Source organism: Amborella trichopoda, chromosome 5, assembly GCF_054954075.1.
Source record: "Amborella trichopoda isolate Santa Cruz 75 chromosome 5, AtrichopodaSantaCruz75HAP2 v2.0, whole genome shotgun sequence".
Classification (NCBI taxonomy): Eukaryota; Viridiplantae; Streptophyta; class Magnoliopsida; order Amborellales; family Amborellaceae; genus Amborella; species Amborella trichopoda.
Genome location: NC_142340.1, coordinates 1350655 through 1373734, shown reverse-complemented (window position 1 = coordinate 1373734; position 23080 = coordinate 1350655). Strand labels below are relative to the sequence as shown.

The following is a 23080-nucleotide window of genomic DNA, read 5'->3' as shown; positions in this document are numbered from 1 at the left end:
AAAACTCTGTTTATGCCATCCATTTTGTATATTTTCATAGATCCGTCAAATCTAGACGTTTTTGAAGCTTCAAGTTCTATACTCAGGGGTAGCAACAAATCTAAACTTTTTTGCAAATCATTATAAGGTTTTTATGCCCTAGATCTCATTTTTCCTGCAGGATTTCAAGATGCATCCTAACCAAATTCCATAAAGACGTGGCCCTACCAAAACTTCATCATATCAAATATTATATTATTGATAAATAAACTTTTTAAATTACAACATAAATTACTACGTGAGATTTCAACCTAAACAATAACCAACAACATATGACAAAAAAAGATATAAAATAATAATAATATCCATAAATATATGATTTTTTTGCAATACATAAAATAATAATATGGGAGTGAATATGTGCCAAGAGACATGTGTGGTGGGATCCAAGGGGGGACTGACCCACTTAATAAATATCATCCCTTCCATTTCGTCCTTGGCCTGTTGGTCTCGTTCTTGTTTTTCTAGGGTTTCCCAGCCTTACACTGTGGCCTAACTCCCCAACACAAACAAAAACCCAAAACCCAAGAAATTTTTTTTATTGGTTTTTTATTTTCCCAATACTAAATTTCATATATTAAACTTTTTTGAGTTGTTTGTCCTTTTTAACATTTGGTTTCTTCCCTCTCAGGATCAAGATCCTGGGCTTCATAGTTCAATGCGTGAGGACCTTGAAGTAATGTTTTTTATTTTTTTATATTTTTTGTGGTATTTTGATTTTATGGTTCGAGTGAACCGATAATAATGTCAATATATGATATTATAAATATATAATAATATATAATCTATTTGGCTCACTCAAGACTCTTTCATCAAGATGAGATGGCCAGATATGCACAAATACATACAAATTTTGGGAGAACTACCGAAATATACTGCATTTTTCAACTCTTTAACATTTTACCCTCTTTTATTGTTCAACTCAAAATTATGGATATATGGATTAATATTTTGAAATTACAGCAGAACAAATGGTAAAATGTTAAATAATTAATATTTTAGGTGTATTCTGATGAATTCCTAAAATTTATGTGCGAAAAGAGACAAGAAGAGGCCACCTTTTATCGCATTTTTGTATACTTGAGAGTTGAGACAGATAAAAAATAAAAATTGATTTTTCTGGTTTGGAGTTTTTTTCTAATGAGTAAGCTTTTTTTTTCCACAAGGGGTTGGGAATGAGCCGAGAATTATGTCATACATTAATTCTACCAGGCTATGATATCACATAACAATCTGGTGACCGTGGGTCCAAACACATCTAGATTAAGCATGGAGACTAACATAATTGGAAAAATATACCATAAGACCATTTGCTTTTTGTGCACTCTCTCGATCGTTGGATATAAAATTAAGTAGTTAGAAATACGTCATTCACTAGGCTCAAATTCCCTAAATTTTTTTTCGAACTTTATTATATTTTCAAAAGTCAAAAACTCAGATTCCACATCTAACAGTTGTGTTTTTGTTGTACTTAAAATAAGAGAAAATTACTAAAACTATTTATAAATCTTTTTATAAATCTTCCTTCAATTATTTTTTGAATTGCAATTTTTATCTCAAAACTAACTTTTATAGCAAAGACCCCCCATTGACATGGCAATTGCAAATTGTGGGACCATTCTAAAAAAGTGTCAGACTGCAACTAAGAACTACTGGACCGCATTACCAAATTGCCAGACCAGAAAGTGCATCCAGAAGAAACACTGCTAGACCATAACTAAGAATGGCCAGACCACAACCAAAACATTGTCGGACCGCTTTATTATTTGTTGGACCAAAGAGGGCAACCAAAAGATCGAATGTTGAATCATCAAAACAAATGTCGTACTGCCATTGAAAATTGTCAGCTACTCTAAGAAAGTGCCGGATTGCAATCAAAACATTGCTAGACCACTTCATTATTTGCCTGACCGGAGAGAGAGGGGTGTGAAGAGAAAAAGTATTTTGGTCTTCAAGCTTGCATATCTAGAAATGTGAGCGTCTTAATAAATCTATTTTTGAGATGGATTTTTAGTCTTAATTTTTAAGGACATGTCATCTTTAACATGGAGTTCATGAATATGTAAAAATAAATAACTTTTAAAAACTAAAAATAATAACTCTAGTAAGAAAATATTTGGGCCGTTAGTTTCCATCGTTTTTAGACGAAAAAACTTACTTGCATCCATCTTCTTTATACTTTCTGGACCACATATGTAAAAATGCGGTTCAGCCTCGCACGAAACAATTTTCCATCACTTTTCCTAAAAACCTTATAATATACAATTCCTAGAAATACTTGATTTTCTTTTTAAGAAATATTTTTTATTACTTTCCATCTCAATATTAGTGTGAGGGATGGGAGGCGACATTAGACCCCAGCTCTGGCTAGGACAAGCTGGTCAAAGCCAAATGATTTTGTAGTGCACAGGTGTGAGTGTGTTTGTTTAATGATTTGAACAGCAAGTGTTTGTTGTGTGTACAAGTCACATGATCTTTGGGTTTCTTTCTCTTGATATTTGGGATGCTGTCTCTCTAGATACCCTATCTCTCTCCTAAATTTGCTAATGTGAAATCTGAAATGTATTCACAAAAGACATTTATTCCTTGTCAAGTAGTGGTCTGGTGCTATTATCACACCTTTTTATGCTACCGCAATTAATTGGTTTTTTTCCCCTATCTTTCAACATCTTACATAGTCAAAGGAGTGATTTAAGTACCTGATAATTTTTATACAATCACTAATTTGATTGGTCATGGGTTAAGATGGACCTGATTCTAAGATGGTATGAGTTTCCGGCCTTTAAAATCTTTATATATATATATATATATATGAAAAAATATACAAAAAGGCTATTTCATTTTAATACAATGACGTTATAATATCTCTTGTCTATCAGATTTCAAGTCCGGTGTGTCATTTATTAGATCCACATTTTGAAAAAGGAAAGTTGAACTTTGTCTCATCCCAAGACATCAAATTTGACATCTTATAGTTAGTAGCAATTATTATTTTCTTATAGCAAGATAAATAGTCTTATAGTATACAATCTGTTTACATATGGAAAAAATTTATACAAGAATGCAACCTTAAAATGTAGAATTAAAGGTGCACCTAAAAATTCATTAGAAAATGACATTTGAATGATGGAAAAACCCTCTAATTGATCATTTCGATATTGAGATATATAAATATGAAAAATAAAGATTTCAAGACATAAAAACTGTGCATATTGCAACACATTATCTGGATCGTCGATTTTCAAGATTTTCATATATTTTTAGATTTACTTGATTTGAACAATTCTTGGAGTTTAAATTTTTATAATTAGATATGAAAATCGATTTTCAAGTCCTCCTAAAAAATTTTTACACCAAAATTACTTGTTACGATAAAATTTGGAAGTGCGCCGTAATATGATTATTTAAGGTTGCAACCTTATGCAAACCACACCCTTTACATATATATTACAAGCATATCTAATGTTTTCATCTTTAAATCGATAAACTCGACCCAGATTGCCTATCTAGTGATACATCATATATCTGTGAGTGACGGATCTGTTCCACTAATCCGGATTTTGAAATACAACTTTGGAGTTTCTAAGTTTCAATTTCCCTAATTTTTATTGTAAAAAAAAAAAAAATCAAAACCATTTTTCTATCTACCACAATTGTGTTTTTCGCTACCACATGCCAGACCATTTCTTCACTAATATGGTCACCCGTTGGATTGGGGCCGACTTATTTTTTTCTAGGATTTTTTTATATAAAAACAGCATAATTTTAAAAAGGAAAATGTTTCATGCGGGCTAAACCGCATTTCTACATATGCGGTCCAAAAAGTGTAAAGCATCCATCTTAAAGATGGATGCCAGTAGGTGTTCCATCTAAAAACAATGGAAACTAACAATCCAAATGTAGTTTCTATTCCGAATGTTTTTTTTACTAAAATTATTACTTTTAATTTTTAAAAATGATTTATTTTTTCGTATTCTCCGTGTTAGAGATTACAAGTCCCGAAAAACTAAGTCTTGATATCCATCTAAAAAATAGATTTAGTAAGAGGCCCATAGAAACAGGTCCTTTTAAGAATAGGTGAGAACTTAACAAAACCAAAGAGTCCTAAATCCACCACTAACCTCAATTGTTTCCGGCTGGCTCAGGCAGTTCCAAGTGGGTCAATGATTTTTAAAAGACAGGTAGAATAGAGAGGCTAAATAAATAGGGATGGCAACGGATCGGGTCGAACCCAAAAATATCATATGGGACCCGGACTTGGACCAAGACCCGACTGGACTCGAATGCATCGGACCTGGATCCGGATCCGAAAATATAGTGACCCAAACTCAGACCCGACCAGACCATACCCAAATTTTTTTAAAAAAATATATATTTAAATAGATAAATGATCCTATAGGACCCTCTCCCACCGATGTGTATAGGACCCCATAGGATCACCATTAAATTTGGCACGGATCTCTAAAAAAGTCAAGTCCTACATCTATATAACTTTGTTTTATAGGGATCCGTGCCAAATTTAATGGTGATCCTTTGGGGTCCTACACACATGGGTGGGGGAGGATCCTATAGGATCATTACTCATTTAAATATATTTCATATATTGGAATCCGAAAAATATTACCAGACCCGGACCTGAAATCAAATAATGTTCAGGTCCACGATTTGGACCTAGACCTAACCTGCCAGGTCCAATTTTTTGGACTTAGATCGGGTCTACCCCTTGAGTCCTAGGTTATTGCCACCTCTAAAAAAAATAGAAAAAGTTTATATAAGGGCAAGACCCTGAACAATTAAATTAAGTCGGACCTTAAAAATCGAATATAAAATGTTGTTTCAATACCAAAAAATCCTCAAATTGATCATCTCGACCTCAAGATGTATGGATATGAGAAAAAATGGATTCCAAGTGTTGAAAACAATTCATCTTGTAATATATTTTTGGACTGACAATTTTCAAGTGTTCATAAATCAGCTCGATGTACACTATTTTTTAAGCTTTAAACTTTATAATTAGATATGAAAATAAAATTTTCTGCCATCACAAAGATTTTCAGTACCAAAAAATACATTTCGACACTAATTAAAGGTGTGCCTTATTTTGATTATTTTGGGCCTCAACCCTTACAAATCACACTCTATGCCTCGGCCTTACAAACCACACCTTAAATAGATAGGGTGTAGTTTGTATAAGATCGAGGCTCTGAACAATCAAAGTAAGGCGTACCTTTTAAATAGTATCGAAAAATGTTGTTTCAATACTGAAAATCTTTATGATGGTCTGGAATTTTATTTTCATTTCTAATTATGAAATTTAAAGCTTCTAGTGTACAGATCTACGAACACTTGAAAATTTTGAAAATTGATGGTTCAAAAATATATTATAAAATATACTATTTTCAATATTTAAAATCCTACTATTTTTAATATTTAAAATCCATTTTTTCTCATATCTATGTATCTTGAGGTCAAGGTGATCAATTTGAGCATATTTAAACATCAAAACAATCTTTTCTAGTGCGTCTTAATTTGATTGTTAGAGGCTCGCACTTATATAAACTTTATCAAAAGTGGAGGGCAGCTAGGATAGTGTTTGAATTTGAAAAAAAAAAACTCCATGCCCGTTAGAGCGAATGGACCCCACTGGCCCCTGCTTTTCTTGATGTTCAAAAGATTTCACTTTTTGGGGTTTTGAATTTAATAAACTTTTTTGTACGTTGGATTTCAAATTTTTATATCGAGAACGATGAAGAGGGTTGCAGGGGTTGACTGGAGCCCCCCCACCCCTCTCTCTCTCTTTTTTCTTGCACCTCAAGACTTCTTCGAAAAAAAAAAAAAAAAGGAAGACCAACTTTAAGCAAATAAATATCCTTTACAAAATGAAAAATTACCCAAAATATGTATTTTTTCATATCGAAAAAGATTTTTTTTAAAAAAAGATTTATATGTTCCTCTTACAATATAGAAGTTCTATTTTCCCTACTATCCAACCGTCCATTTTTTAATGAAGGGCTAAGATTGCCTCAATCACAATGCTACGTCTCTACACTGTTTTATTTTTTTTTATAAATTGTTTTGACACCAAATTTTGGACGTCCGTTCCTATATTAAACTCGCACTAATGAAAAAATATATAAAAAATATATATTTAATAAAATAAAATAACCAAAATACCCTTAAAATATTCTAGGGGTATTTTGGTCATTATTTTTATTGAAAATTTATTGTTAATATTTTTTATAGGTGTGTCCCAATGAGAAGATGGCCTATACCAAATTTCATATTGAAATGAATTGTATTAAAAAAAGTAAAATTAAAATACTTTGAGACGTCGGATCTAAGATCAAACCATATGTAGCTCTCTTGATAAAAATGGACGACTGGATGGTAGGGGGAACATAGAACTTCTATGTTGTAGGGGGAACATATAACTTCTATGTTATAGGGGGAACATAGAAAGTTTTCATCTGAAAAAAGAATCAATGTTTCAAATTGGGTTGAATCACCCACCCTACACATATGAGCCAAATTGCTGGATCGACAATTTGAATCGATTTGGATACCCGAAGGCCCTTGCGGCACCGTGTGCCTCGACGCTCAACTCGATGCCCACCAACCATACTGCCTGGGTATACCATGCTCGGGCATCCCATCGGCCGTTGAGGCCCCCTGCTTTCAATCGTGCGTATGGTGATGCACCCAGGCAAGCGACACCGTGCATTGAGGTGGTATGGGTTGTGCGTGGGGAAAACATATGCCAGTTTGACCCCATTAGGTGTCACTCTGGAGTTTCAGGTGTTTTAAGTTATCGTACATTGTTAAGGGGAATGGGGCGGCCCCTCGTGTTGCTTTCGTTGGACCCGTCATGCTGCCGAGCCTCGTGGCCACGCACCGCTCCACCCCGTGTCTCGTCGTTGGTCCATTCGTTGATCCGCTATGACTCATCTCCATATCTCGTAGCTAGCTCGGAACATAAAACATATATATTAATAGAGGTTTCTATAGTGGAGATTTAGCGAGGAATTAAGAAAATATAGATAGGGTTAAAAAAAAAAAAATTGAAATAGGGAATTTTTTTTTGAGAAAGTATAGAATGAGACTATTTACCTTTTATACGAGGTGGTCATAATAATCTTGACCGTTGGATATAAAGTTGGGTGATTGCAATTATTCCATTGACCAAACTCAAACTTCAAAAGAAATGTTCTCAAACTTTGTGACACATCCAAACTATCAAATTTCATATCAAATGGAATTGTGACCGCCTTGTATAAAAGGTAGATGGTCTCATTATATACAATTTTTTTTTTTTTTTTGGGTTTTTTTGGACTGGTGGGGGAGGTGGGGGGTTGGGATCAATACCTTGTTAAATATGGTTCAGTTCGAGTCGATGCAAATTTAAAATTACCCCAGCATGCCTATTTTCTCTTGCAGCTCAAGACCAAAAAATTTGACCAGCTTTAAACGATCAAATATGTTACCCAAGTATACCTACTTTTTAAAAAATGTTGTAGTATCCATAATTCTTTGCATCATTGAGAAAAGGAAAATTGTTTTATGCGGCTACATATGCGGTCAAAAAGTGTAAAGCATTCATTTTAAAGATGGATGCACATAGGTATTCCATCTAAAAATAATGAAAACTAACGGTTCAAATGTTTTCTTACTATAATTATTAGTTTTAATTTTTAAAATTTATTTATTTTTTCATATTCTTGATTTCCATGTTAGAGATTACATGTCTTCAAAAATTAAGTCTTACAATCCATCTTTATTGAGAGGCCCGCAATTTTACATACGTGAGCTTGGCCGCATAAAAACCAGGTCTAAAAAGGAAAAAAGTGGAGTGCTTCCATTCTTATTGGTCTCACAACATATCCAATTTTTTGAAACATGGCCATAATGGCCTTGAGTTCTTACCCATTTTTTAATCATTTTGTGAAATTTTATACAATAGTAACATGAAATTCCTTTCTAACACTACACCAACGTCCACTTATTATTGTTTAAATATTTGTATTATTAATTCTAGGAGATTAAAATTACATAAGACAAAAATGCATGTAAAAGCCGGGGCATATACCAAGTGCACATAAAGGTTAATCATCACCACCCATTAAACAGGTTTCTTAATGTTCAATTAGGACTTAGGCCGACTTAATTTAGCTAATATTTTAAAAATAAAAACCAGACCCTAACTCATCGAAGAGTTTGATTTTGATTGACTTGGTTAGACTCAAGTGATTCTCGAGTCAAAACAAGCTATATTTGATAAAAAAATTTAAAAAAAAAGCTAAAAGATTGAGAGATTTGGACAATTCCAAGATTTGTTGGGCTGAAATTGCCTAATTGTATACCTTTGGTACAAGGTCATAATCATTTACTTATCATAAAGTGTCAAATCGGGCATCCGGCGGTGCATCACATAGTTTGAGAAAACTAATTTTGGATTTTGAGTCAGTCAATGACACATTCTGTCTGATTTCAAATATAACAGTTAATAATGATTGTGACTTTTTTATGTTTAAGGTAAATAATATTATCCCAATATTAGTTAAAAAGATAAAAAGTGGATTATACATATTGAAATTGCTACCTTCTATACAAATCATTGACAGTGTAAGCCATCAGATGTAGAATCAGAAGAGATTGTATATGTCATTTTTTGGTTTAAATTTTAATTAAAATTTTTACAATAAATAAGGTTGATAGTATACCTCAAGCCACTCAATTTCATATATAAGATCTTATCAAAGTTAAAACTCTTACTATATTACTTTCCTTAAAAAATATAAGCCTTTCAAATCACCTAAATGTGTTTTCTAAATCAAAAACAAATGGTATCATTTTCCCAATTGGAATTATGACATTAGGGCTAACAAGGAATAAAAGACCAACTCTTTTAAATATGTGACCACAATAAAGGAAAAACATAACAATGACAAAAATGCATGACTTTGTGTTTGGTTCTGTTTTTGTTTTGGAAAAAATTAAAATGATAATTTATTAATTTTGCAAAGGAAGGATGGGTTTGGTAATTATATAAAAGATAAGGACATTTCCAGTACTGATATCCCTCTGCAGTCTACCCATAAATCCTTCTCTCTCTCTCTCTCTCTCTGTGCAGTGTACCTATAATTGTGCTCAAATAATGCACTTTTCGGTCAGTGCATTTGAGTGGTGTTTTTCCATCATATAATCTCTCTAAAGAAGCTTCAGGTACTTAAATTTGGGATTCTCCATTGCTCAAAGATGAGTGCTTCAAAGTTCATCAAATGTGTCACAGTGGGAGATGGAGCAGTTGGAAAAACTTGCATGCTCATTTGCTACACTAGCAACAAGTTCCCCACTGTCAGTTTCCTCTCCTTTATCTCTTTACCTTGAATTCAACAGCTTAATATCTTTCTTTTTTTTTATACTTTTTTTTTTTTTTTTTCAGAAAGAGAGCTTAAAGCTTAGATGCAGGTCCTTTTAATCTCTGCATTGTGGGTCTTGGACTATTTTGTAAGGGAAACAAAAAGAAAAATCAAAGCTTAAAAATATTTGTTCTTGGTTTTTTTAAATTAATGGGACTTGGATTAGTTTATAAAAAAGCAAATAATAAGAAGAAGAAGATTATGTTTATTTGTAGTTTAATATGGTAGTTATTGAAATTGTTTTAAAAAATCAAAAGTGGGTATTTTGTGATTCTGAAGGATTTGCTCTAAAAATGATGTTCATGTGTCAGTGGTGGGTGGGCTTCATTTTATCTGGTTTTGGATTCAAGTTTGTCAAGTAAAAATAAAAGTTTTTGGGCTTCTCATTGTGATGGATTTTTGCTTGGTCTTTTTTTTTTGTTGAATAATTTTATGGTCATTATCTTATTCTTGGCTATCCATTTTCTGTTTTCTTGTTGGTTTCTGTATTTATTAGTGAGAAAAACCTAAAATCTTATATTCCTCACTAGCTTCTATTCATGCGGACCTTGGTTGGATAATGTTTAAGGATCAAGATAAAATTCTGTTTAAAAATCATCGCTTCCTGTTTATTTTTTTTATTTTTTTCTGTTTTGGATTTTGTTCTTGGTTTGTTTTGTTTTGTATTCATATTTTTTATTCATAATCTGCGCTCTTGTTTTTCCTGGGTTTGGCTTTTGGAATTTATTTTTCTTCTGTTTGGTTTTTTGGTCTTGTAATATGAAACCAAGCTTCAGATATATATTCTATTTTTGTCTTGCTCACTTTTCTATGGTTTTTTGATCTACATTTTGCATTTCCTTTGCTTTTTGTATTTTGCTTTTTCATTTCCTCTGAAATTGTATTTATATTTTTCTCATTTATGCCTTTTTTCTCCAAAATGTTTTCTTGAGTTTGTAAAACTTGTTTACTTATTAATTTTCTTGCAGTTGGGGCTTTTTCTGTACTATTGTACTTTTTCTTGCTCATCAAAGTTTTATTATGTTTACATGCCCTGCCTTCATTGAATTCAGCCTCAAAGAATTCCTTTCTTCTCAAATTGTATTTAATTATTTACTAGTTGCGATATTTTTTCAGGACTACGTACCTACTGTTTTCGATAACTTCAGTGCTAATGTCATAGTGGATGGAAGCATTGTAAACTTGGGCCTGTGGGATACAGCAGGTATATAATTGATTTTAATTTATTTTCTTGTCCTTTCAGGTGTCATTTTCCATAATTAATGTAAGAAATTACTCAGTTTCCTGGTTCTTGATTTAAGTTTTTCGGCTCTTTCCCTTTATTGTGCCTGGGTTTCTTGACTAAATCTTGAATAATTGCAGGCCAAGAGGATTACAGTAGGCTGAGGCCACTGAGTTACAGAGGAGCTGATGTATTTGTCTTGGCCTTCTCTTTACTCAGCAGGGCCAGCTACGAGAATGTGCTTAAGAAGGTATCTCTTACAATTTACAAATATAATAAACTATGATTAAGTTTTCATGCATATGGACTGAACTTTTCATTTTTAATTTTCTTAAGAGAAAAACTCTAAATTTTTTTGAATGTTTTGGTTTACTTATACATGCTTTAAATCTTGAATTGGATCGTCTCATTTGGGTTGTCACCAGTGGATGCCTGAGCTCCGGCGATTTGCTCCCAATGTTCCAATTGTTCTTGTTGGAACCAAACTAGGTGTGTATATAATCTTACTTTTCAGTACCTGATATAATTTGTTCACCTCTTCTCTTTTTCAATATGGATAATTGTGTAGCTAATTTAAGTTTTTCCATTATTTCAGAATTGCATCTGATTATGATGTGGGTTAAATCTAATGAAGGAACAAAAGAAGTATAGAGTTTGGTCTTGTTTTGTTCTAAGCTTACACTGTTTATACCATCCAGATCTTCGAGATGATAAAGGGTATTTTGCTGATCACCATGGAGCTGTTTCCATAACATCTACCCAAGTCTGTATTCTATATTCTCAAATTTTTAATTATATGTGTTTTCTTTTGAATTTGGTTAAGTTGGGGATGTGTGCACCTTTGCAAGTGCACTGATTCACACAGAAGTGTACAATTCAAGTGGTTATGTTCATGTTTAGTGTTTTTATGGTGAGATGTTATATTTATTTTAATGAATTTTGTCTTTGTAGTGTGGGATTTTGACTTAATATTGCTATAAATTAGGGAGAGGAGTTAAGGAAACAAATAGGAGCTGCAGCATACATAGAATGCAGTTCAAAGACTCAACAGGTAGAATGCATGGCCTTTTGGAGAACTTTTTCAAAGTTTTTGGTTGATAAGTAGCATTGGAATACTTGATATCTTCATCATGCCATCCATTTTTACTCTCTCTCCCACTCTCTCTCTCTCTCTCCCCGGTGAATAGCACTATGGTTGGAAGGATATAGACCGTTAGATTTGCAACGCTGACTTTGCATTTGGTGGTGCTGCATCTTCTGTTTTCTTTTGCTTCATACCTTTTTAACATTAGCAACTAGTCTATGCTGTAGAGTAATGGCAAGTTAGATATTGTATCTTAGACATTAATTAGTGCTCTGGCCTCTACACTAAGCCAAGATGTATAATCTCCTGTCTTATGACCTCTCTGTATATTTGCTATAGGAAATAGGGATTTATTCTCTCTCTGGCATTATTCTCCCTCTCTCTCTCTCTCTCTCTCTCTCTCTCTCTCTTTCACACACACACACACACACACACGCACACACAACATTAGCAAGATGCTTCAAGATGTGGATTTCCATGGTGAGTGGTGCTCGTATTTTCTGTGGCTTTTTATAAGTGACATGATTTGCTCGGTCTTTTTGTATGTAGAACATCAAATCTGTGTTTGATACTGCTATTAAGGTTGTGCTTCAACCTCCGAGAAGGAAGGAAATGATAAAGAAGAAAAAGAGGAGAAGATCGGGTTGCTCAATTATGTAAGTAATGAACTCATCATGCATGATTTTCCCCTTTGTCTTAACTTTAAGGCTTGCATATGCTTATTATGCCATATTTTACAAGTGCAATTCAGTCAATCATTACCTGGATTTGTGAATGAAGTTCAAATAGTTGAAGCTTTGAGGTGTTGAGGATTTGATGGAATGGTAAATTATAAACTGAAAAGATTTTATGCTACTGCTGGAGCAACCGGTACTTGTGCTCTATCGGGCAAAAGCAAAACCCAGGGTAGGAGTGTCTTTTAGGACCAACCCATTGATCAACCTTGAAAAACAGATGAGTGGGCATCTTGAATCTGCCTGAACAAATTCATGTCCTAGGACTGTATAGAGACTGTCCAATTTTTGGACAATCAATTTAGGCGTTTCGGAATTCAAAATCCTCTCTCTCTCTCAAAATACTGTTCTAGTGATCCTAAATTGGATCCCAAAAATTTAGATCAGGATCATCCTAAATTGGTCTTCTTCCCGATGGAGCAGTGTACAATCTGCTTCTGATGAAGCATTATATATGCGTTTAGTTGTAAATTGTAAATGCATAACTTATTTGAGGTATAACCTCATTTATCTGTGTGTTTATTTAATTTTCCTATGCCTACAGTGGCTTTAGACTTTAGTACTGGATGCTATAGAACTAGAGATCCTATGAAGCAATTGTGCCTATTGTTGGTCAGGTTAGCTAGGCGTGGGTGCGATCTGCACTTGCAATTGCCAAACATCAGGATAGCTGTAAACTATGATATGACTGTGTGGGTGCGATCTGCACTCGCAATTGCCAAACATCAGGATAGCTGTAAACTATGATATGAATGTGAGGTTTCGGTCTAGTCTTGAGCTGGTACTGATATGCAGATAAAGAAAACCAATATGATGAACTCTTTTGAGAATGAGCAACACATTCATGATAAATCAATGGAACTGTTTTGAGAAAGAACAACACATGCGTGATCAATCCATGGGACTGTTGCATAAAACTTGACCAAAATTAACCAAATCCTTTTAAAGATTTTTTTGAGTATTCAATCGAGACTAGTGCCACTATAGCCTAGCCGTTTGGACATCATATTCTATCATCTAGGCTCGAACACTTGCCTTTCAATAAAGCGAAACAGAATCTACTTCGTATCTTTTAAAGGAATTTATTGACTTTGGTGCTAAATATAATGAACAGTTGAACCTTTATGTTGCAGGAATATCGTCTGTGGGAGCTCATTTCTTGCTTAAATGCAAGTTTGGTGTGACATTCTCCTTTATGAATGCTTCCCAGACATGGCACGTCTTGTGCGTGTACATGGCAGGCTGAGCTCGATCAACTTTTTGTATATGTGCTTTGACGATATAGAGATTTATGCTTCCCTTTTTGGCAGTGTTTTGATTAGAAGGGGAATCGTTCATTCTCTGGCACTTTATGACAGGATATCTTTTGTTTGTTGCTAATCATGTTATGGGGCCAAGAAATAGCATAGAAATAGAAATGCCATGTTCTTCTCCTTTATCTTGTTTTTGTGTCATTTAATTTTGTTGGCTGTTTTTTGAACTAATTCTAGTGTGTGATTAAAATGGGGGCATATTAAAAAGTTGATAAGATAGCCAGCCATAATAGGAAAATGGCAAAGGAAATCTAGTTATTCTTGGTGTGCTCTAATCTAAAAATCAATTGTAACAAGAATTTGGGCTTGGGATTTCTGAGCATAGTAAAGATATATGACTTTCACTCATACAATAATTTGAGTGCAGTGGTTTCTGATTGACTAAATTTTAATGTCAAATTAGCAAATACACTAATGCAAAAAAACATCAAAATGCATGTTGTTGTGATTAGAAACTCTCTACACCACTTAACAAAAGTGACTTCTGGCAAGATGCATTGCATGGTTTCTTGATGCCTTTTGAGAAATATTTATGGATTTTGGATGTGTAACATATTTAGCATTTGAACGGTTTGCCTGATGCACAAATGCAACGTGCATATACTGTTTGCATTTACTACTCAGTTAGATCTTTTTGCTTGCATGAATGTTTGTCTTTAGATGTGGTATAACATGATGTGTGGGCCGGCAAGCTTTCTATGGGTTTTTGTTTTGTTTTGAGTGAATAAGCTTTCTATGGTTTCTATACATATATGTAATGAGAATTAAATGATTTTGATCAAATGACTTGAAGTGACGTGACAACATCATGCATCATTTCTGGCCTGTCAAGAATAATTGGGCTCTAGTCTCGGATATTGTTATAAGCTCACTGAACAATTAGAGATGGTAGTCGTCCCCAAAACCAGAAATTTGGTGTATGGGGGATCCACATTAAGGTTTCCCTATATGTTATAGGTATATAGTGAATCGAGAATATGTATTACATGCATCCAGACCAGTACAATGAGCATGTATGTGATAAATGCATCGACGATTATCTCATATGCATCGTGGTATATGTTGTTCATGGATGACAGAATTTTGATCTATGAGACCCAAAGTAGTTTCTACACAGTTAGAATTTTGGAAGGATGCTCTAGAATCTAAAGTGGAGATGTGCAACCAGAGTTTTATGTGATCCCATATAATAATGAAGCTGAAAGGGAATTTTTATAGGATAGTTGTGAAACTAGCTTTGTTTTATGGGGCAGAATGTTGGAGGGAACAAAAAAATAACATATGCATATGATAAGGGTAGCTGAGATGATGATGTTGAGATGGATGTGTAGCAAGACAAAGGATAGAATTTGAAATGAATATATTTGTGAGAACTTAGGTGTGACTCCAATAGGTGATAAGATGAGATAAAGTAGACTTAGGTGGGCTGGTCATGTGCAACGCATACTCAGTACACTTATTAAGAAGTGGACCCAATATGACATGGGGTAGGCATAAAAGGATATGGTTGAAAATAGTGAGAAAAGATATAGGGATTTATAGCCTCATCGAGAGTATGACCCTTGATAGAGCAAAATAATGGATTAGGATTTGTGTAGCTGACCCCAATTAATTGAGAAAAGGCTCCAATGATGATGATACATCATCATCATTGGAGCCTTTTCTCAATTAATTGGGGTCAGCTACACAAATCCTAATCCGCCATTCTACTCTGTTTAAGGTCATACCTTCAGTGAGACCATAAGTCCTCATATCTTTTCAGACTATTTCCAACCACGTCCTTTTGAGCATACCCTTACCATTTTCAATCTTTACACTTGAACCAACTCGCACTTCCTAATATGTGTGGTACTGGGTTGACGCCACACATGGCCCGCCCGCCTAAGTCTACTCTCTCTCATCTTATTGCCCATTGGTGTCACAACTAAACTTTTCCGAATGGATTCATTTCAGATTCTATCCCATCTTGTCTTGCTACTCATCCATCTCAACATCCTCATCTCCGCTATACTAATTTTATGAGTATATTGTTTTTCGTCTGTCCAATATTCTATCCCATAAAGCAAAGTTAGTCTCACATATATCTTATAGAACTTATTCTTTAACTTCATTGATATGCGGCGATCATAAAAAATTGCAGTTGCACAACTCCACTTCGCCCACCTAGCTTTAATTCTATGTGTGATATCTTCATCAATTTCTCCATTTTTCTTGATTATCAACCCAAGGTATTGAAGTGCGGTCTTTTTTGTACTTCCTGGCCGTCAATCTTAACTACTTTCTCATCTCTACTCCTATTATTACTAAACTTGTATTCCATATACTTTGTCTTAATTTTGCTAATTTTAAAACCTTTGGATTCTAGAGCATCCGTTCAAAGTTAAAACTTTGTGTTGACGCCGTTTCGGGTCTCATCAATCAAAACTATATCATCTATGAACAACATGTACCACGGTACTTCATCCAGCAGGTATGAGCTCAATATTGATTCTTGATGTAGACCTATTGTCACTGAAAACTTATTTATCTCCACTAGTTGTTTGTGCACTAGTTAGCGCTCCATTGTATATATCTCTCACCAAGTCGATGTAGTGTCTACAGACTTACTTCTTTTCCAATGCCCTCCAAATCAAATCTTGAAGTACTCTATTATAAGTTTTCTCTAGGTCAATAAAGATCATGTGGAAGTCTTATCCCTTTGCTCTAAACATTTCAATTAGTTGCCTAAGTAGAAAAATAGTCTCGGTCGTTGTCCTGGCATAAAGCCAAAACAAATTGGTTTTCAGATATTCGTTTTATGTCGTAGTCGTTGTTCAATCACTCTTTTCCGGAGCTTCATAGTATGATTTATAAGCTTGATCCTTCGATAGTTCTCACAATTCTGTATGTCTTATTTGTTCTAATAAATAGTTACCACAATACTTTTCCTCTATTCGTTTGGCATTTTTTTTATTTTCAAAACCTTGTTGAACAACTTCGTCAGCTCGTCAATGCCAATCTCCTCCATGCACTTTTAAACCTCTATAGCCAATCTCCTCCATGCACTTTTAAACCTCTATAGGGATACCATTTTATCCTAAAATTTTTCCTATCTTCATTCTTTTCAAAGCTCTTTTAACTTCTGGCGTCCAACTTGGGATCATCATATATTGGATTTATGTAATTAATGGCCCATGCCAATGGGCACTCGGCTCACTGATAGCAGTGGGATCGGGATCAGTTGGTTGACCAGATGCCTATGTACACATGAGAGAAACTTTGTATGTGCATATTAATATGTGTTTGTATGTGATATCAGGTATACATGCATCCAAATTAGTATAGGATGCATATGCATACTCGTGTATTCGGATTCCCTTCAATGATATAATATATATTTGACTTTTCATATTTTGGCTGAGACCCTACTTGATCCAATGGGTCGAAACCGACCTGGACCCGACCGCCTGGTTTACACGCTTAGCTATCATGTTGCCCTTGATACTGCATTGCCATTACCTCCTTGTAATAAAGATAAATGTTTCTCATTACATACAATCCTAATAAATAAATGGGTTGCCAAAACATTTGTATTTTGGCAAGAATCAGATTCGTTTTTGGACCTCCTATCTCTAAATAAACCCAAGCGTATACCATTGTCACTGAAAGTTCAAAATGGAAATGACTTTTTTTTTCTTTTTGGAACTTAGGTTAAAATGACTTCTACAGAGCACTATGTTTTGCTAACACAAGAAATAAAACAAACCAAAATATTTTCTTTTTGGCATGACATTTTTGGACTCTCCTATGAGATGATTTCACACTTAAATTATCTCATAGGAGTTCAGAGTTATTATTGGGGTCATCAACTCAATTTGACATGGACTGGTCTTTTGGTGGATTTGTTTGAACTTGTTGCCGTTGTTGCTTTTGCTTCTGCTCAGCCAGAATCCCTTTCCACCCTGTACATGATAGAAATTTTTCACATAGGCATTTATGCATACATGCCCACATAAATACATGCATATATGGCCACATACATATACATGGATACACATAAATTCATTTTTTAAAGGGTGCGGTTTGTATAGAACCTAGGCTCTAAACAATCAAATAAGAGCCTGCCTTCAAATAGTGTCGAGAAATGTGGTTTCAATACTGGAAATCTTTGTGATAACCTTAAAATATTTTTTCATAGTTATTTATAAAGATTTAAGCTTTAAAAATAGTGTAGATTGATAGATCTATGAAAACTTGAAAATCTTGAAAATTGACGATCCAAAAATACGTTACAAAACATGCTACTTCCAAACCTTGAAATCCAATTTTTTTTTTTTGTTTGATGTCCATACATCTTAATGTCAAGATGATCAATTTGAGGATATTTGGGTATCACAAAAACCTCTTCTAGTGAAAGTTTTTAGGTAGGCTCAAATTTAATTGTTTAGAGCCTCTGCTTTATATAATTTTTCCTTAAAATACTGCTATGGGCGAGCTTTCTATGATTCTCCTACAACATAAAACTTATATATTTCCCCTTATCCAACCCTCCATTCTGAATGGAGGGCTAAGATTGCTCCAATCACAATGTCACGTCTTTGTACTATTTTATTTTTAATTTTTTTTTCTATAAACTATTTTGACACCAAATTTTAGACATCTAACCCTCCATTAAACGCACACTAGCAAAAAATATAAAAACAATATTTTCAATAAAATAAAATGACTAAAATACCCCTAAAAACTTCAAGGGGTAAGCTTTCAGGGGTAGTTTGGTTATTATATTTTATTGAAATTTTATTTTTAATATTTTTTATAGGTGCGCCCCAATGAGAAGATGACACGTGCTAAATTTCATATTCATACAATTTGTATATAAAAAATTAAAAATAAAATGCTTTAAGATGTCGGATCTAATATCAAATGGTGAGTGGCTCTCTTGATCAAAATTGGATGGTTGGATGGTAGGGGAAGCATAGATCTTTTATGTTATAGGGGAAGTATAGAAACCTTTTCCTACTGCTATTGCTGTAGGTAACTATCCCCAATATGTTGTAATTTACGCTAATGTCTCAATTTTTTCCCCAAAATGTTATTGGTTCGGACTTTCAAAATTCAAAATAGAAGTATTAAGAAATTGGTTCCAAAAATGAAATTCCGAGCTGGTTTTCTGTCCATAATCTGGTCCAGATTTTGAAACTCTGAACCACCTCCGAACCGGATTGTTCAGATTTTCAAAATCCAAACCCAAATCCTCACCCTAAATAACCAATCTCTTTTCCCTCTCTTTTGTTATGTTCAAAAATCGATTTGGGTTTTCAAATCCTAGCTAGAATGTAGACTAAAACTTGGTCTGAAATTACAATTTTCAAAATTATTTGTTGATAGTTTTAGTTCAGATTTTGAAAGTCCAAATCGATGGCATTTTGGGAAAAATTTTGAAAAATGGACCATGAGTGTAAATTATAATATAATGGGGGATAAGTATTTAATTTTAAAAAGATAGAGGATATTAGTGTAAATTTTCCTTTTCTTATCGCACCCATGCTTTTAATTAATTATGGACAAATGTTTACGCAGGAGTATTGGACTTGGACTCACCAAGGTCTTAGAGTATCTTGGTTTGACTCAATCGAGTCTGAGTTGGATCAGGTAAAACTAAATAGATAAATAAAAGAATTTTAACAAAAAAAAGTATACAACGAAACCATTTATTTTTAGTACAAGAAATTCACTATCAATCCTACTCATCATATTTTAAATCGGATAATTGTAAATATGTGTTTGGCTAGACCCAAAGTTCAAACAGTCATTTCTTGTATTTCGTGGCACTCTCCAAGCCATCCAATTTGACATCTAAAGGTTATGAGTGATTATGACATCTTTGTAACAATGTTGAATAGTCTCATTCTATACAATCTGTTTTAATAAATGATAGTACATATGTTATTCTACAGTTTTCTTGCTTGAAATTGCCTGATTCTAAATCCACTCTGACTCAAGGCAAGTCCCGAGCAGTATTGGTGATTATTGTCAATCACATGTTTTTGACAAACATGTGTACATGTATGAATGCATGTGTGGAGAGAGAGAGATACTCTTTATGTTTGTGAACAATGTTAAATTTACAAATGATGTCTATAAAGAGATCATTTATCTTTTGTACATAGAAGTCACAATTATTCCTACTCATTAAATGTCAAATTGAATGGCTTGGGATAAGTCCTGAAGTCTAAGAATTTTTCTTTTTCGGAATTTTGTGTCTATTTAATGACAGTCTTGCAACTACCCATTTTGAAATTGAAAGGACAAGAATAATTGCGACTTCCATGTACAAATAATAAATGGTCTCTTTATAGACAACAAATTCCCCAATTGCATTCCCTTAACAGAATTTGATGTTTTCTTCTCTTAAGTCTATTTTCTAGATTTTTTAGTGTAAAATCACTAATAAAGGCATAAAAACTTTTACCTAGTGAAGGATCAAGTCCCCTGTTGTTTAGCTCTCTAAACTCCTGACACAAGGCACAACATGGGCAACAACAATGTGCAATCCAATCCTCAGTTGGGGCCTCCACCAAATTGTACTTTTTTCTCAATTTCTTCCTATAAATGGTTGCCATAATCCAATGGTTGCACATTGCTACAGATAGAAGTGCGTAAAGGGGGCAGTTCATGGCACATGCTGCAAAAGAAAAAAGAAAAATATAAATGAAGTTAAAATTAAAAATATCATTTAAGCATCGGTCAATACATCCCAATTAACATTAAGTACTTTACTTTTTAATTTATATTTTGATTAGGTACTTGATAAAAAATCGTTTTAGAAATACTCAAATTATCCTTATTCAGTATTGAGTACCCTAAATAAGTATTAGTACTTCAATAATTTGACCCACCTAAGAAGCCAAGAGGCCTCAACCCATGACATGAGAACTTCAAACTATTTAAGGTAGGCTATATTATTGAAATTCTCATGATTGTCCATATTTCCCAACTAGCAATCAAGGCATATTTGAGATATTTTATGAGGTATTTGAGTGACATGAATATTAAAAGTACGTATTAATTGGTATCTTTTAACTCCTTAATGATTTTGCAAGAGGTTTTGATACGTTAACTAATGCTTTGCAAGGAACCTATACTTGCAAATAGACAAAAAAAAAAAAAAAAAATGCTTTGCAAAGAACCTATATACTTGCAAATAGACAAATGAATGGCTAAGATTAGATCAAACTTTAGATGAAATAAATCAATGGCCAATAAATAGAAGTTTTTCTCTCACTTGTTTCACCACTATCCAGAACCTCTGTGATTTGGCCAAACGTCACACACGGACAAAATGCAGTTACCAGAGCTGCAATGACAGAGTTAGCGAAAGACAGCAATAAAAATAAAAATCAAAAGAACTAAAATTCAAGTAAACATGCATTTGATTGCTTACTTTCCACTTTCTAACTTAAATGGAACAGATTTGGATGGTGTAGATTTGAAAATAGATTTGGATGGTGTAGATTTGAAATAGATTTGGATAGTGTAGATTTAATAATATCTTAAAAGATGTGACACATTTAAATACGCTCTTAAAATAGCGTTCTAGCAATGTGCAACCCTTCATATACATATATAGGGTGAGGTTTGCTTAATGTTGCAACTTTAAACAGTCAAATAAAGGTGCACCCCCAAATTTTGTCACAATTTTTAGGGTCAAAATTTTAAGATGACCCAAAAATCTATTTTCATCTCCAATTATTAATTTTTAAACTGCAAAAAATAGTTCAAGGTAAATGGTTTCAGTGTAAGATCTATAAATGTATGAAAATCCTGAAAATAGACGGTCCAGATTGTTGCAAGATGTACTATTTTTGGGACTTAAAATCTTTTTTTTTTTTTTTTTCATATCCATATATATCGGTGTTAAGATGATCAATAAGATGGTTTTCTAATGTCAAAATAGTATTTTCCAATGGATTTTGCAAGCGCACTTTAATTCTACAATTTAAGATCATCATCATTATCATCCAAGTTTTATCCTAATTATTTGGAGTCATCTTTACTTATGGGGTTCGTCAAAATTTGTATGGCTCGGGATTCGAGCCAATCGGGCAATTCCCGGCGGACTCAACAACTTCCAAATCACTTATTAAAAGTGAAACGAGAAAATATGGAATTGTGTAGTTTAAGTCTTGAACGTTTGAAAGGCATCAAACCATTTCATGATTACTGCTAAACAATTCATGAGTTAAGAGCATAAGAGATTTTTATACTAAATAGTTGAGATAAAACTTGAATCATGATGAATAGTCTTTCCGAATGGAATAAAGTCCCAATTATTTGGGGAAATAATACTATGATCCAGATGAGATATGACCATTAAAATGGGTAGTCCTAAGTGCCTATCACCATGCAATAAATGAATTGGTGTCAATGGAGAGCGAGTGAGGCCTTAAGGTATGTCCTATTGGTGGGCCCCACTCTCCCTTCATTAGCATTCATCCATTGATTGGAAGGTGATGATGCCTACCACCAACAAGTTTTCCATGGTCATATGGATCATAGTCTGCTATCTCATTAACGCTTTGCACGATTTGGGACAATAGAAAGAGAAGAGATAGGGCCCATGGCAAACTGCTCACCACTTGTTGGGTGATCCTCACAGTCAAAGAGGCCAGTCGTCCAAGGGTTGCCGATCTCCTGAACTTCATTATCCTGCGGTCGATGTTCTCCAGTCCCTGTAGGGGCCATAGTCCCGGACACACTGCCAGAAAACTGGTCGGAATCATGATTTTTCACTGGGAATCGAACAGGAGGCGGAAAAGGAACCGGAGGAGGGGGTTGGTCATAGACTACAATGGCTTGTGATGGAGGAGGGGTAGGTTCATCTGATGATGGGTTATCTGAATTTTGAGGCATGGGACTCTGGCCACTGTCTTGAAGGCGTACTTGGCCCATTGTGTGCGTGTTTGTGTGTGTTTGAGTGTGAGAAAGAGAGAGAGGAGAGAGGCAGTAACAGAAGTTGAGAGAAAGGGAGAGAGACGCAGCAACAGAAGTTGAGAGCGCAAGAAGCAGGTAACTTTAGAGAGAGAGAGACGCAAAAACAAGTTGACTTGAGATGCAGAAACAGGTAACTTGAGAGAGAAACAGAGACAGATGCAAAAACAGGTCGTGCGTGTGTGTGTATACATATATATATATATATATATATATATATATATATATATATATATATATATATATATATAATAGAAAGAGACGCAAAAACAGGTCGAGAGAGATGCAAAAACAGATAACTT

The 23080-nt window shown here is 34.1% G+C and overlaps 2 protein-coding genes across 5 annotated transcripts; one reads left to right on the top strand and one right to left on the bottom strand.

The window, feature by feature from the left end:
* Positions 1–9111: 9111 nt before the first annotated feature.
* Positions 9112–19463, top strand: ROP9 (RHO-related protein from plants 9). Of its 4 annotated transcripts, none has more exons than XM_088866688.1 (8): positions 9112–9390; positions 10572–10659; positions 10818–10927; positions 11103–11166; positions 11376–11440; positions 11663–11728; positions 12311–12417; positions 19368–19463. In XM_088866688.1, the coding sequence occupies exons 1-8, from the start codon at positions 9292–9294 to the stop codon at positions 19441–19443; spliced, it is 675 nt and encodes a 224-aa protein (XP_088722814.1). In that variant the 5' UTR covers positions 9112–9291; the 3' UTR covers positions 19444–19463. The 4 variants fall into 4 exon arrangements, with proteins under 4 accessions (XP_088722814.1, XP_088722815.1, XP_011620566.1 ...); XM_088866689.1 differs by lacking the exon at positions 19368–19463 and adding an exon at positions 16174–17196; XM_011622264.3 differs by lacking the exon at positions 19368–19463 and adding an exon at positions 13629–13933.
* LOC18426651 (protein PLANT CADMIUM RESISTANCE 8) lies at positions 17317–22853 on the bottom strand. Its single transcript, XM_006833293.4, has 4 exons — positions 22424–22853; positions 21073–21144; positions 20260–20472; positions 17317–17749 (listed from the first exon to the last, which is right to left on the bottom strand). Exons 1-4 carry the CDS (start codon positions 22737–22739, stop codon positions 17658–17660), a joined length of 693 nt encoding a protein of 230 aa, XP_006833356.2. The 5' UTR covers positions 22740–22853; the 3' UTR covers positions 17317–17657.
* Between the last annotated feature and the right edge of the window lie 227 nt (positions 22854–23080).